This window comes from Brassica rapa, chromosome A08 (assembly GCF_000309985.2).
Source record: "Brassica rapa cultivar Chiifu-401-42 chromosome A08, CAAS_Brap_v3.01, whole genome shotgun sequence".
Taxonomy (NCBI): domain Eukaryota; kingdom Viridiplantae; phylum Streptophyta; class Magnoliopsida; order Brassicales; family Brassicaceae; genus Brassica; species Brassica rapa.
Genome location: NC_024802.2, coordinates 2,686,695 through 2,699,104, shown reverse-complemented (window position 1 = coordinate 2,699,104; position 12,410 = coordinate 2,686,695). Strand labels below are relative to the sequence as shown.

Genomic DNA, 12,410 nt, shown 5'->3' with positions numbered 1-12,410 from the left:
TACAAGCAACCAACTATGCTTTATTAGAAATCACCTAAAAATCTATTACAAGACTTGCTTATCATCTTTACACAACAACCTAATAGCTGCTACTGAAAGATTCCTAATCTACCCAAACTTGTCTCCCTGTCGTCAGTACTTTAACATCTGCTTCAGCACGACCCAAGAACACCCCTAAGGGATTTTCATTCTTCCTCTATAATAATAGCCAATATCTTATGGAATACACACGACTCCATAACTCTTTTATAGTGATCTCCACATTCCTGAAACCCTAGCCTCCAAGGAACATGGATATGGACAACTTCCATATCAATAAGTACACTTTTTTTTTCTTGAAATGCACTTATTCCTCAAGGCATAAACTTGCTCCCCAAGTTTATCTCTTGTCTTTTCTCCACAGTATAAACTTGCTCCTCAAGTTTATCCCACGTCAGCTCAGCATCTTGCATCCACATCGTCTCTACCACTCTGCATGCCTCATGATTCACTATCTGACACACTGCCTCATCAACTACTTCAACGACTACGTCAAGACATAAACCCTCAGTTTATCCTTCTCCATCTCAGCATATCTTGCATCCACATGGTAACCCACCACTCTGCATGCCTTATGTGGTAACGACTAATGAATCCAACATCAGTGACTTCTTTGCCGAGTTAGTCACGGAAGACTAATTAACATCTAAAAACTCCACTTGCATCTCCACAAATATGAGTTCAATTCAAAAATAGATCTAAGAGAGAGGTTTTCCAATACATCAGTTTCTTTGTTTTTTTTTCGAGTGAAATATGAGAAAAAGAGATAGAGACGAAAGCATAGGAGTTTGATGGATGTCCGCTACGATTCCATGAATTTCTTTAACCTGCAAGTATTTGGAGATTACTCCCATGAGCATTTGATTGGCGGAGAACACCTTGAGTGTAGAAATCCCAAGAATCACTCCCTTGATGAGGGCTAGACGCATCGCAAGAGCTTCTGCCATAAAAGGTGAGCTGTCAAAAGATTGAGTGTTCGATTTGGTGATTGGAGGGATTGAATTCAGGTTTGAGAAAGTCCATGCAAGCCCTGCTTGCATCGACAGCTTGCTCCAAGCCGCATCGGTCTTGCATACAGTTACTGCCGATGGGTACACTGATTGGTTCATACCCTTCAAGGGAGCTGGTAAGTAGAGCTGGGAATTTGGATCATTACCCGCGGGTCCCGCCCCGTTTGACCCGCTGCGGGACGGGTGCAGATCGATTGATTTACAAATTTCAGCATGCGGGTGCGGGTTGTCGATTTTTAGCGGGGCGGGTGCGGGTCAACCAAATTTGAGTCACGGGTACTCGCCGACCTGCAAAATAAAAAAAAATATTATTTTTTTCTAAATTTGTTTAAAATAAATAAAAATAAAAATAAAAATATTTTAAAAAATATATAAATTAATGAAAATTATATAATTTCAATTATAAATGTATAATTTTTATCATAAAAAGTAAGTAATTAATTTATAATAAAAATAATTATTTATTAAGTTTAATATTATCCATGGGCCCCGTGGGTTATCCGCAATCTTAGCGGGCGGGTGCGGGTTTACGATTTTTCTTTTGCGGGTTATGTAGGTCGGAATTTTGAGTTAAAAAAATAGAGTCGATCCGCGGGTTGGCAGGTCATGCGGGGCGGGTTGACCCGCGAACCCAGCCCTACCGGTAAGCTTCGGCCTTTTTGGGCTCCCAGTATTTGTGCTCCATTCCACTCTGTTGCTAATGTGAGGCTTCATGATGCAGTTTCTTCAGGTGTGCAGATGCGATCTTCAAAGATTTACGAGTTTCGTGCAAGCCAGATAGTCCAGCACACCCAGGGGAGTACATTGTGAAACACTCATGTTAGTGGTAGACAGTTAACACCTGAAACTTGCACATTGCTTTTTTGAAATCCTATGTAGCTATGTGAACTACTTTATGGACAGAGATCAAATGCCTGACCTTCTTCGTCGTAGGACACTCGAGAAGGTATACATCTTGGTTTCAGGTTCTTGACAAAAAAAAGGCAAGAAATACCTGACTGGAGTCTTTTTTTTTGTAGATGGTCTCATAGTGGTATAGCTTCTTGGATGTTTGACTAGAGGAATACTCACATTTTTGGAGAGAATTTCCGAGACCATACATCCTCTAACCAGTTGAATTCAGATGTAGCTGGAATAGGTAAGGCCTATTTGTTCCTAACAACTGAGTTGTAACCTGATCTCGTGGTATAGATCCCTGACTTGACTGGTTGCCAAATGTAGATGTCCCCTGCACCTAGAACACTTGTTCTGAGGCATAGAATCTGTGATGCTAGATGAGGTAATACTTCTTCTACTTGTTTTGCATTCCATTGTAGGGCTGAGGTCAATAAGTCCGCCACTTTTAGGTCTATGTAAGTCTCTGGAAAAGGGCCATGAGGCTTAATGTTTTCATTCATTGAGATCCATGAGTTCTTCCATACTTTTGTGTTATTCCCATTGCCTATAGCTTTACGTAGATGTGTGATTAGGATGGCGCGACCGTGTAGAATTCCTCGCCATCCATGCGAGCTGGCTGCTGGTAGTTTAACGTCTAGGAAAGCTTTGCTATGACAATACTTCCCTAATAAAACTCGAGCAACTAGTCTCCCTATATTTTTGAGAATGCACCATGCTTGTTTAGCTAGTAGTGCCTGGTGGAAGATTTGTATGTCTCGCAGATCTAGCCCTCCTTCTTCTCTATGCTTAGTTAACTTGTCCCATGAGATCCAACATAGTGTTTTCTTATCTTATGAGTTATCCCACCAGAATATTGTCAGCACCGACTGAATTCTTTTGTATAAACTGACATGTAACTCGAAGCAGGACATCATATAAGAGGGAACGGCCCTGAGAGATATGGTCATCTCAGTCACCGAGGTTTGAAGACACTGATGAACAAGAGTATGGTGCGAGGTCTGCCTACATTCGATGCGCCAAACTTCACGTGCATTGATTGTATGGTTGGCAAACAATCAAGAAATGTGATCCCAAAGAGGAGCAAATTGAGGGCTAAAGAGGTACTAGAGCTGGTTCACTCAGACATTTGTGGGCCGATCAGTCCTATTTCAAGCAGTGGGAAAATTTACATCATGAGTCCGATCGATGATTGATGTAGCTCGCATTACGATAAACACGATGAGCCAATTTAGTCTGAAAATTCCTATGATCAAAGTCTTCTTGAATCGTTGAGAATACCAATATTCTAGCCGATTGCAAGGTCAAAAACATAAAGATCTTTAGATTAATAATAAGAATAATAAACGTTCCTTTTACGAATCAAGAGGGTACATATTTATACTAGAGGAAAATACCTAAGTCTAAGAGGATTCCAATCTAATGTCCTCCCTTATCCTAAATCATATTTCTTTTATCGCAATGAAACTTAACAGTTATCAAAAATATAAATAAAACCTTAACATAATAAAAACCAAAGCCGACATAAGAAAAAGAAGGTCTTATACGCTGCATCAAGTAGTGATGTAGAAAAATATTTGGGATATTTTCAAATATTTATTATTTAGTTTATCAGTTATTTAGATAATTATCCTTATTATTTTAGAGTTTTAAGGTTTTCTTATATATAGATATCTAGGCTTAAGCTTTTATTCAGTTTATGATTTGGTTAATAAAATTGAGAGTTCTCTCTTCATTCTTTGTTTTCGGTAGATCTATAAAGATCTCAACGAATTCAAGAAAACATTGATCTTAGGTATTCTTAGACTAAATAAGATCTTTATGGTATCGTAGCTTCCACAACATCAATTGGTATCAGAGCTGGTGTTTTGGTTTCTTAATCAAAACTCAATTCTGGAATCATGGAGAATTTGTTTGTGGAAAATGAATTAATTTTCTACAAAGAAATTGTTGGAGATCCAATTTTTGATGTTTTTGATGATGAAAGTCAGATTTAAGATGAAGATGGCGAGATATTTTTAGACGATCAAGCTTATGTGGCAAAATCAGGCATACATGGAAAGATCAACATATGTGACCATGCTATGTTGCTACTGTACAATGATGAAGACGTCTTCGAAGAATCATCCAATTTTGCCGTAAATTGCAAGAAGGGAACGAGGATATTTAATATGTCTCGAACTGGAATATTTTTTTGGCAAATGAAGAGGCTTTACACAAGTCAAAAATATTTTGTATGGTTTGAAGGTTTCTTTGTTTGGAAGAAAATTAATCGAAGACCATGGTTAAGATTCGATGACGAATCTTTTCCAACCCGGAGAGAATGAGCGTAAGCGTCTATGTTGATGATCTAATCTATACAGGAAGTGATTACTAAATGATGGAGGAGTTCAAGATGACGATGAAGAGTGAGCTCGACATGACAGACTTAGGCAAGATGAGATTCTTCTTGGGGATAGAGGTTACGCAGTTATCAGATCGTATACATGTTTCTCAGTCCAAGTATGCTTTGGAGATACTAAGGCGTTTCAAGATGGAAGACTGCAATGGCGTCTGTAACCCTATTGTACTTCGAAACAAAAGCTGGATCTGGATGAAGGAGGAGAACATATAGATGAGACTATCTATAAACAAGTCATTGGGAGTCTCATTTATATAACCACAACAAGGCATGATCTGCAGTTTGTTGTGAGCTTGATGAGTAGATTCATGGCAAAACAACAGAGTTACACCTTCAGACTGCTAAGAGGGTGTTAAGGTATCTGAAAGGGACAATGGATTTTGGGATATGGTACAAGCGAGGAGAGCCTGGATAAGTATTGGTCTACACTGATAGTGACTTCGCTGGAGATGTTGATGGTCGAAAGAGCACCTCTGGTATGCTTTCTTATTGGATGGAGGAGCAGTAGCATGGTCGTCTAAGAAGAAACCAATAGTGACGCTTTCAACCACTGAGGCAGAGTATGTAGCAGCTTCTGCGTGTGTATGCCAAGCTTTTTGGTTCAGGCACATTCTTAAGGAGCTGGGTTATGAAGTGGAAGCAAGTACAACAATCCTATGTGATAACACGTCGGTAATACAACTTTCAAGGAATCTTGTGTTTTATGGCAAGTGCAAACACATTGATTTGCGTTTTCAGTTTTTAAGGGAGATGGTCAACAATAGAGTTATTAAGCTGAAGCAATGTGGAACTCAGGAACAAACAGCATACATCCTGACGAAGCCATTGAAGCGAGAAGCGTTTGAAGACATGAAGAACAGACTTAGAGTTTGCTCTGTAGGAAGTAAGCTAAATTCATTATATGAAGCTTAGCTTAAGGGAGGGGGGGGGGGGGGGGGGGGGTTGGGGGGTTGTTAGAGCAAGGAGCAGTTTGGTTTATTAAATATTTGTTTTAAATTAAGTTACTTCTTATTCATGTCTTAGACTAGGCATGGGGCGGATTTGAATCATGTCTTATCGGATCCAGGTCTTTCAGGTCTTAGATATTTAGACCCAGGGAATGAGCACTCAGCCGGACTAAGGGATATGAACTCGCCAAAAGGGAGATCTGGTGGATTGAATGGTGACACAAGAGGGGCGAAAAAGTCTTTTGATACTACCAAACTTCAGTTGTTGCTTGTATGATGCACAAATCCAACAAAAGAAAGGTTTTTAAACGTTGCTTGATATGACTCACAAGTCCAACGAAATAGAGAATGCTTACTCGGAGATAATCTCACCAAGAAACAAAAAGTGTTCTACAATGAACAAAGAGATAAACTCATAAAGAGGGAAAAAAATAATTCTCTTATTTCGTGGTTCTTAGGCCTTATTTATAGGATTACAAATTGTAGAGATTCAAAAAAAGAATGTGCTATAAACAAGACATAAAAGACCGAAAACAAAGCATTAAAATAATATCATATTATTATCAATAGATGTAAAACTTGGAATTTCTTTTCAGAATTTGTATTGATAATAATACGATATTATTTTATTCAGAACCGAGGCAATACATTATGATTATATAGAACAAGCATAAGATGTCTTGCATTACAAGCATAATATTTAAAGGTCACGCTTAAGTTACGATGTAGATTTAGACCACATGTCAACAATCCATAACCAGGATAATAATGTATGATCACTTCAATAGTAATCATCAAACTACCGGATAATTAGCATACTGAGCCAAACCACACATTCCTTCAGGCCACTCCACCATTCTACGGATCCTCATGTAACCTTGTTCACCCCAATTCTCACCCCAAGAGTTTTTAGCCAACCAGTACATGATCCCATCATCCGTCACCCCATACCCAACGAGCACAACTGCATGATTCACGTCGATCCCACAGTCCAGCACATCGAACACTCCCTCTTTGTAATGCATAAAACTGTCCGTACTCGAATCAATGTCCACCGAGATGGGCTGTCTCAATACAGAATCGAGCAACGCATACTCGTTGTTGCTTGGGACATTTTCGTACCCTTTTATCCTTATGGCGGGTCTGGCGTCGGAACGACACTGCCCTGATTTTCCTTGGTATGGGTATTCTGAATCTGAAGATATACCCCCGTTTTTTATAATGTAGGCGAAAGCTTCACCAGTACTTCCCGCGTTACAACCATTTGTGCAATCTACAAGTTGTTGTTCCGACAGTGATACGAGGTTATTGCCAGAAATTTTTGTTAAACCCTCCACTGCTGCTACAGATGAGAACGCCCAACAACTTCCTGCACATAGTTATTGATTACTTCATTTTGATGAAAAAAATTACTTAAACAGATAACCCTAACTTGGGGATTAAGTTTTGTATGCGGAATGTATTATTTTTAAAACTGACAAATAATAGAGGTATAACTTGGAATATCAGGGAGTATAAAGACTATAATAAATAATCAAAGCAAGCTTACCACATGATCCTTGATTTTTGACAGGCGTTACAGCTCCTTCGATTCTCCAGTCTTTGACATAAAAAAGTTCACTAAAGTTCAATTTCCTAGATGACATCGATTGATCAACCACTTTGGGTAGTGAAGTAACGTTTATGCCCCGGAGACGACCGGTGTAGGTGGCAAGAAACTCTTCTTTGGTCATATCGGTAAACTCGTTGACACCAAGTTTATAGCTTTGATTCCCCATATTATTGAAGTTCTCGATAAATATCAAGTTTTTCTTGAACACTTTGTACCTCATCTCTTTCTCGAAGTTATCCTTGTAAACTTTAGAGAACTGAATCATCCATTTCTGGTAGTAATCAGAAATGGATTTCTCATTCAAAGTGACATTATATGTGGCTTGACAGGTCTTTAAATTAATGGAAATAATGGCTAGAGCCACGAACACAGACAATACTGACACCATTTTGGACTTGTTGTATAGTGTGTATAAGGTTTATGTTGTGGTGTGGTGAAGAGTAGTTCTATATATAGTCAGTGCCGACTTTGGACATGTGTGGATTGTGCTTTTTGCACAGAATGTTACCTTTTTTGTTGTAATTTTTCTTTATATTTTAAGGTTTTCGAGTTTTGATTTTAGACCCTAAATTATTTATTTGTATGCACATGGCCTAAAAATGTTTTGGGCCGGGCATGTATATAGTTGTTAAATATATGTGAAGAAAATGGATGTTGGCGACGATGTTATAGTTTACATTACTTGTTTCATGATCTTCATAAGAACATCTTATTTTTTCTTTGCTATTAATGTATATAACTATATGTATTATACTTCATCAAAATTTTGTTTTCCTTCCAAATAAATAGAAAAACCAAGCTATATTTTATAAATTAGCGTCTGCTGGTGGGTTTTGAGAAAACAAATCAACCGGATAATATTATATATTTTCTTATTTTCAGCGGTATAATGAAAAATAAAATAAGTATACACCACCTTAAGAGGAAATCATATTTCACTCCAAATAAAGACAGAAAAAAAGAAATCTGTGTTGACCAAATAATTTAGAAATAAATCTATGTTGACCAAAAGAGAAGTCTATGTGACCAAGAAAAAAAAAATCTATGTTGACCAAAAAAAAAGTCTATATTAACCAAAAATAAAAGTCCATGTTGCCAAAAAAAGAAGAAGAAAGAAGGGCTTATTTGCCAAATAACCCAAAAAAAAAATGAAAATTAGATTTTGGGAGAGAGAGTAGAGAGAGATAGGAAGAGAAAGTAGGAGAGAAGGGAGAATTTTGGTTAGTTAATGTATTTAAGTTTTTTTTTCATGTATATAGGGTGCAATTTCCCAAGAAAAAAATCTATGTTGACAAAAAAACCGGCATTAATTATTTCCTCTATTTTTGATGATATTGATACACAACATCAATTACATTTATGACATATCATTTTAATATTCAATTTTTATAATTTATATAAAGAATATAAAATATCATATACAATTTTAGTTATTAGATCTAATCTATATTAAAAATATGAGACCATTTATTATTTATATTATAAACTGAATTTCTATACCATAGTTTACTAAAACTATAATAGACGTAAATAAGTTTTAATGCCAACGTTATATGTTTACAATAGATATAATCATATAGTTTATAGTTACATCCACACTTGTAGTAAGTAATATATTTATATCACTAGGGTTAGCCCGGGCTATGCCCAGGATTTAAATTTAAATGTAATTTTTTTTGTCACCAATAAAAACAAACTCATACATATTCTGCGAACCAAACTAGTAGCTCTACATCTATGTGAACGACGAAAGACGATTATTTTCTGGAATTATCAGTGCTACACTATCTGCCTTTAGATTCACCGTTCGGGATATATGAATGATCTCTAGGCTGAGGAAGCTTGACTTCAACATCTTTATGTCTTTAAGATAACTCTCAAACGCCGGCCATTGTTCTGGTTCTGAAACCATCTTCACCAATTAAGAACAATCCGTAACAAAAGTGACCTGAAATTAACGTAAATTCTTCATACACTTCATTACCCATATCAACGCTTCCATCTCCGAATAGAGGGGTGAGAGACTTGCCCGAATATTCCTTTCTCCCATCAAACCCTCGAAACTCTCGAGAATACTATACTAACTTTGTCCTGAATAAGGCTCCTTATCTTTCCAGGAACCATCTATAAAACACCAACGTCCTACTCTCATCGGACGATGCGTAACCTCAGCATGTTGTGATGCATGCTGAATGTTTATCACCTAGGCCTCAGCCCAAAGTTTTGCTTCAGTTTCCGCAAGATTAAGTGTGTCTCTTGGGTCGATATCCAAATTACTAAAAACCTTGTTATTATTTCTTTTCCAAATATAACATAGTATCCACGCATAGTGATGATCTTCCATTTTTGGGAGTACCCTCCAGAAAAGATGGTCCATATTTGTGAAGAGAGAACTAGTAGGAAAAAAATATGGGTTTGACGGTATTTTTGACAACGCCCATACTTGATGCGCAGGAGGACACTCAAAAAACACATGATTTATTGATTACTCGTCAGCTCCACATCTAGCACATCATGTATCTCCTCGTATTCTTCTAGCTTGCAAATTCTTCTTAACATCTATGCATTCGGATACCATTTGCCGTAAGAATTTTTTTATCTTCAGGGGGCATCTCACCTTCCACCAGAACGCTTTTAAAATATCCACTGTGGGACCATAGAACTCTAGTGATTTTGCCTTATCCGGGTAGACCCGTTCTAACTGATATCCTGATTTAACCGAGTATTTTCCATTATTTTTGAAGTGCCATTCATCCCTATCCACCGTCTGGTTTCTACTCAGAGGTATGCTTTCAATAATTCTAGCATCATGGAGGTCCACCAAAGCCTGAATTGCTTGCGAATTCCAAGTTCGTGAAATTAGATCAATGAAAAAATCCATTGTGAGGTACGGATAAGTGTCATGTTGATTTTTGTTTGCTGGTATCGGGCAAGTGGTTGGGAGCCATGGGTCACTCCATACAGAAATACAGGACTCTGTTCCTACCCTTTTGATTAGTCCTTTGCTAACCAGAGATCTAGCAGATATAATACTCCTCCAACCATACGACGGAGAGTATGAATGGATCAGTCCTAGGGGTGAGGTATTTCTATAGTACCGTCCTTTAAAGACTCGAGCAAAAAGAGTATTTGGCTTCTCTATCAGCCTCCATTGTTGTTTTCCAAGCATAGCCGTATTAAAATCCGTTATGTCTTTAAAACCCAGACTTCCTTCGTCTTTATTTGTGTATACTTTTTCCCATGAATTCGAGTGCATGCCCCTTGTGTTTCCCTTGGACTCCACCAAAATTGTGCTACCGCACTCATCAACTTCTTCACTGTTGTCTTTGGTAACCGATAAAAAGACATCACATGATTAGGTAAGGTCGTGACCACTGATTTAATGATCACTTCTTTTCCTCCTTTAAATTTGATTTTAAAAGTCCAGCTATTAATCATATTATTCAAACAATCCTGAACAAATCCAAAAACCTGTATTTTGGATCCTCTAAGACTCTCAGGCAAACCCAGATAGGATCCCATTCCTCATAAATTCAGTATTCCTAGGATATCCCTCAACTCTTGTCTAGTAGACTCCTCAAATTTATGTCCAAACTGATTTAAAGATTTCTGAAAATTAATTAGTTGACCCGAGATCTCCAAATATTCCTTTAAAGTCTTGAGAATGGTGTGACATTCTTCCTTTTGTGCCTTACATACAAAAATACTATCATCTGTAAACACCATATGAGAAATCGACGGGCAAGCTCTAGCTACCTTCATTCCCGTTAATTATTTTCCTCTTGCAGCCTTCTTAATATTTGCAATCAAAGCTTCAGTACACATGATAAATAAATAAGGAGACAAAAGATCCCCCTGGCGTAAACCTCTGTGAGAGACTATATGACCTCGCGCTGCCCATTTAACAATACATGATATTGAACCGATGATATACATTTCATAATTAATATAACTCAGTGTGGATCAAAGCCCATTTTGAGTAGTAGAGCCTGAATGAAATTCCACTCTACCCTATCATACTCTTTTATCATATCCGTCTTTATTGCAATATACTATCATTTGCAAGCCTTATTAGTTTGCAATCCATGAAACATTTCATGTACAATAAGAATATTATCCGATATCAATCTTTTTGGCACAAATGCCGATTGTGTCTCCGATATTAGACGTGGAAGAAAAAATTTCAGACGCTGACATAAGACCTTCAAAATAATCTTGTACCCTATATTACACAGACTAATTGGCCTTAACTCTGTCATCCATGTAGGCCTTTCTGTCTTCAGAATCATACAAATATTGGTGATATTCAACCTTGAATCCATAAACCATGTGATCAAAAAATTATTCACCATCTCAACCAAATCAATTTTAATAATATGCAATGAGTGTTGGAAGAAAAGAGCAGTTATCCCATCCGGTCCTGGAATTTTTTTCGGATGCATCATAAACAAAGTCTGGCGAACTTTCTCCTCCGTTTCTGCCCTCAGCAGCCCTTTATTCATCTGTGGGGTGATAGATGGAGCTACTTTCAACAGGAAACTATCAAAATCTGAAGGAGAAGTGGTACTAAATAAGTCCTCGAAATAGTCCACAACCACTTTTTCCACACCTTTTTTTTTCTGTTATCCAATTACCAGTTTCATCATGAAGGCCCACAATCATATTCCAAACACGTCTTTGTTTTGACAAGCCATGATAAAATTTAGTATTTAGATCCCCGGATGAACACACATGTTTCAACTTTTCTGATGACAGTACTCTTCCTCATCCTTGTAAGCATCCTGCAATTTCCTAGAAACCTCAAAGATCTCCTCTTGCGGCCTACTGTTATCAGATTGGACCTCTTCCAACGCTTTTTGAAGATCTTGAATTTTTTCCTTTCCATATGGTAGGTTATTTTTTCGCTAAGCTGTAATTTCATGGTGCAAATTGCTTATTTTTGAAACAAAATCACTTGTCTGTCCTTCATTATGTTCCAGCCATCCATCCTGTGGCTATAAATTCCATAAGGCCATCTTGTCCGATCCAACGTTTATCAAACCTAAAAATCCCTCTCCTGCGATAGACCTTATCCTCTATAAAAGCTACCACTGGCCAATGGCCAGACGCGACCATCCCTAAGTACTCTGTGTAAGAACAAGGAAAAAGTGTGTGCCAGTCTTTGTTTGCTAAAGCACGATGTAGCCGACATCGGATCGTCACTGCCCCTTTTCCTTTTCCCCTTCTCCCCTGCCATGACATTTTATTTCCCCGAGCCGGGAACTCCAGCAAACCGCTGTTCTTAATCATATTGTTGAAAGGGATGAAAGAACTTACGCTTCTTAAAGAACACTATCCTTTTCATGATTTCCGGTAATCTCATTCAGTTCTCCAATAATGAACCAAAGTTCTGTTCTCGATAACCCATACCGAGTCAGCCGCTCCCATACCTGTTCCCTTAACTTTTGTACCAGTTCTCCGTACACAAATGCAAGATAAACTGTTTTCTCAAGTGCCACCGCCTCTAT

At 37.8% G+C, this 12,410-nt stretch overlaps 1 protein-coding gene across 1 annotated transcript; it reads right to left on the bottom strand.

The window, feature by feature from the left end:
* Nucleotides 1-3,524: 3,524 nt before the first annotated feature.
* LOC103832936 (zingipain-2) lies at nucleotides 3,525-7,340 on the bottom strand. The gene is made up of 2 exons (XM_009109046.3): nucleotides 6,841-7,340; nucleotides 3,525-6,660 (listed from the first exon to the last, which is right to left on the bottom strand). Exons 1-2 carry the CDS (start codon nucleotides 7,289-7,291, stop codon nucleotides 6,086-6,088), a joined length of 1,026 nt encoding a protein of 341 aa, XP_009107294.1. The 5' UTR covers nucleotides 7,292-7,340; the 3' UTR covers nucleotides 3,525-6,085.
* Nucleotides 7,341-12,410: the final 5,070 nt, after the last annotated feature.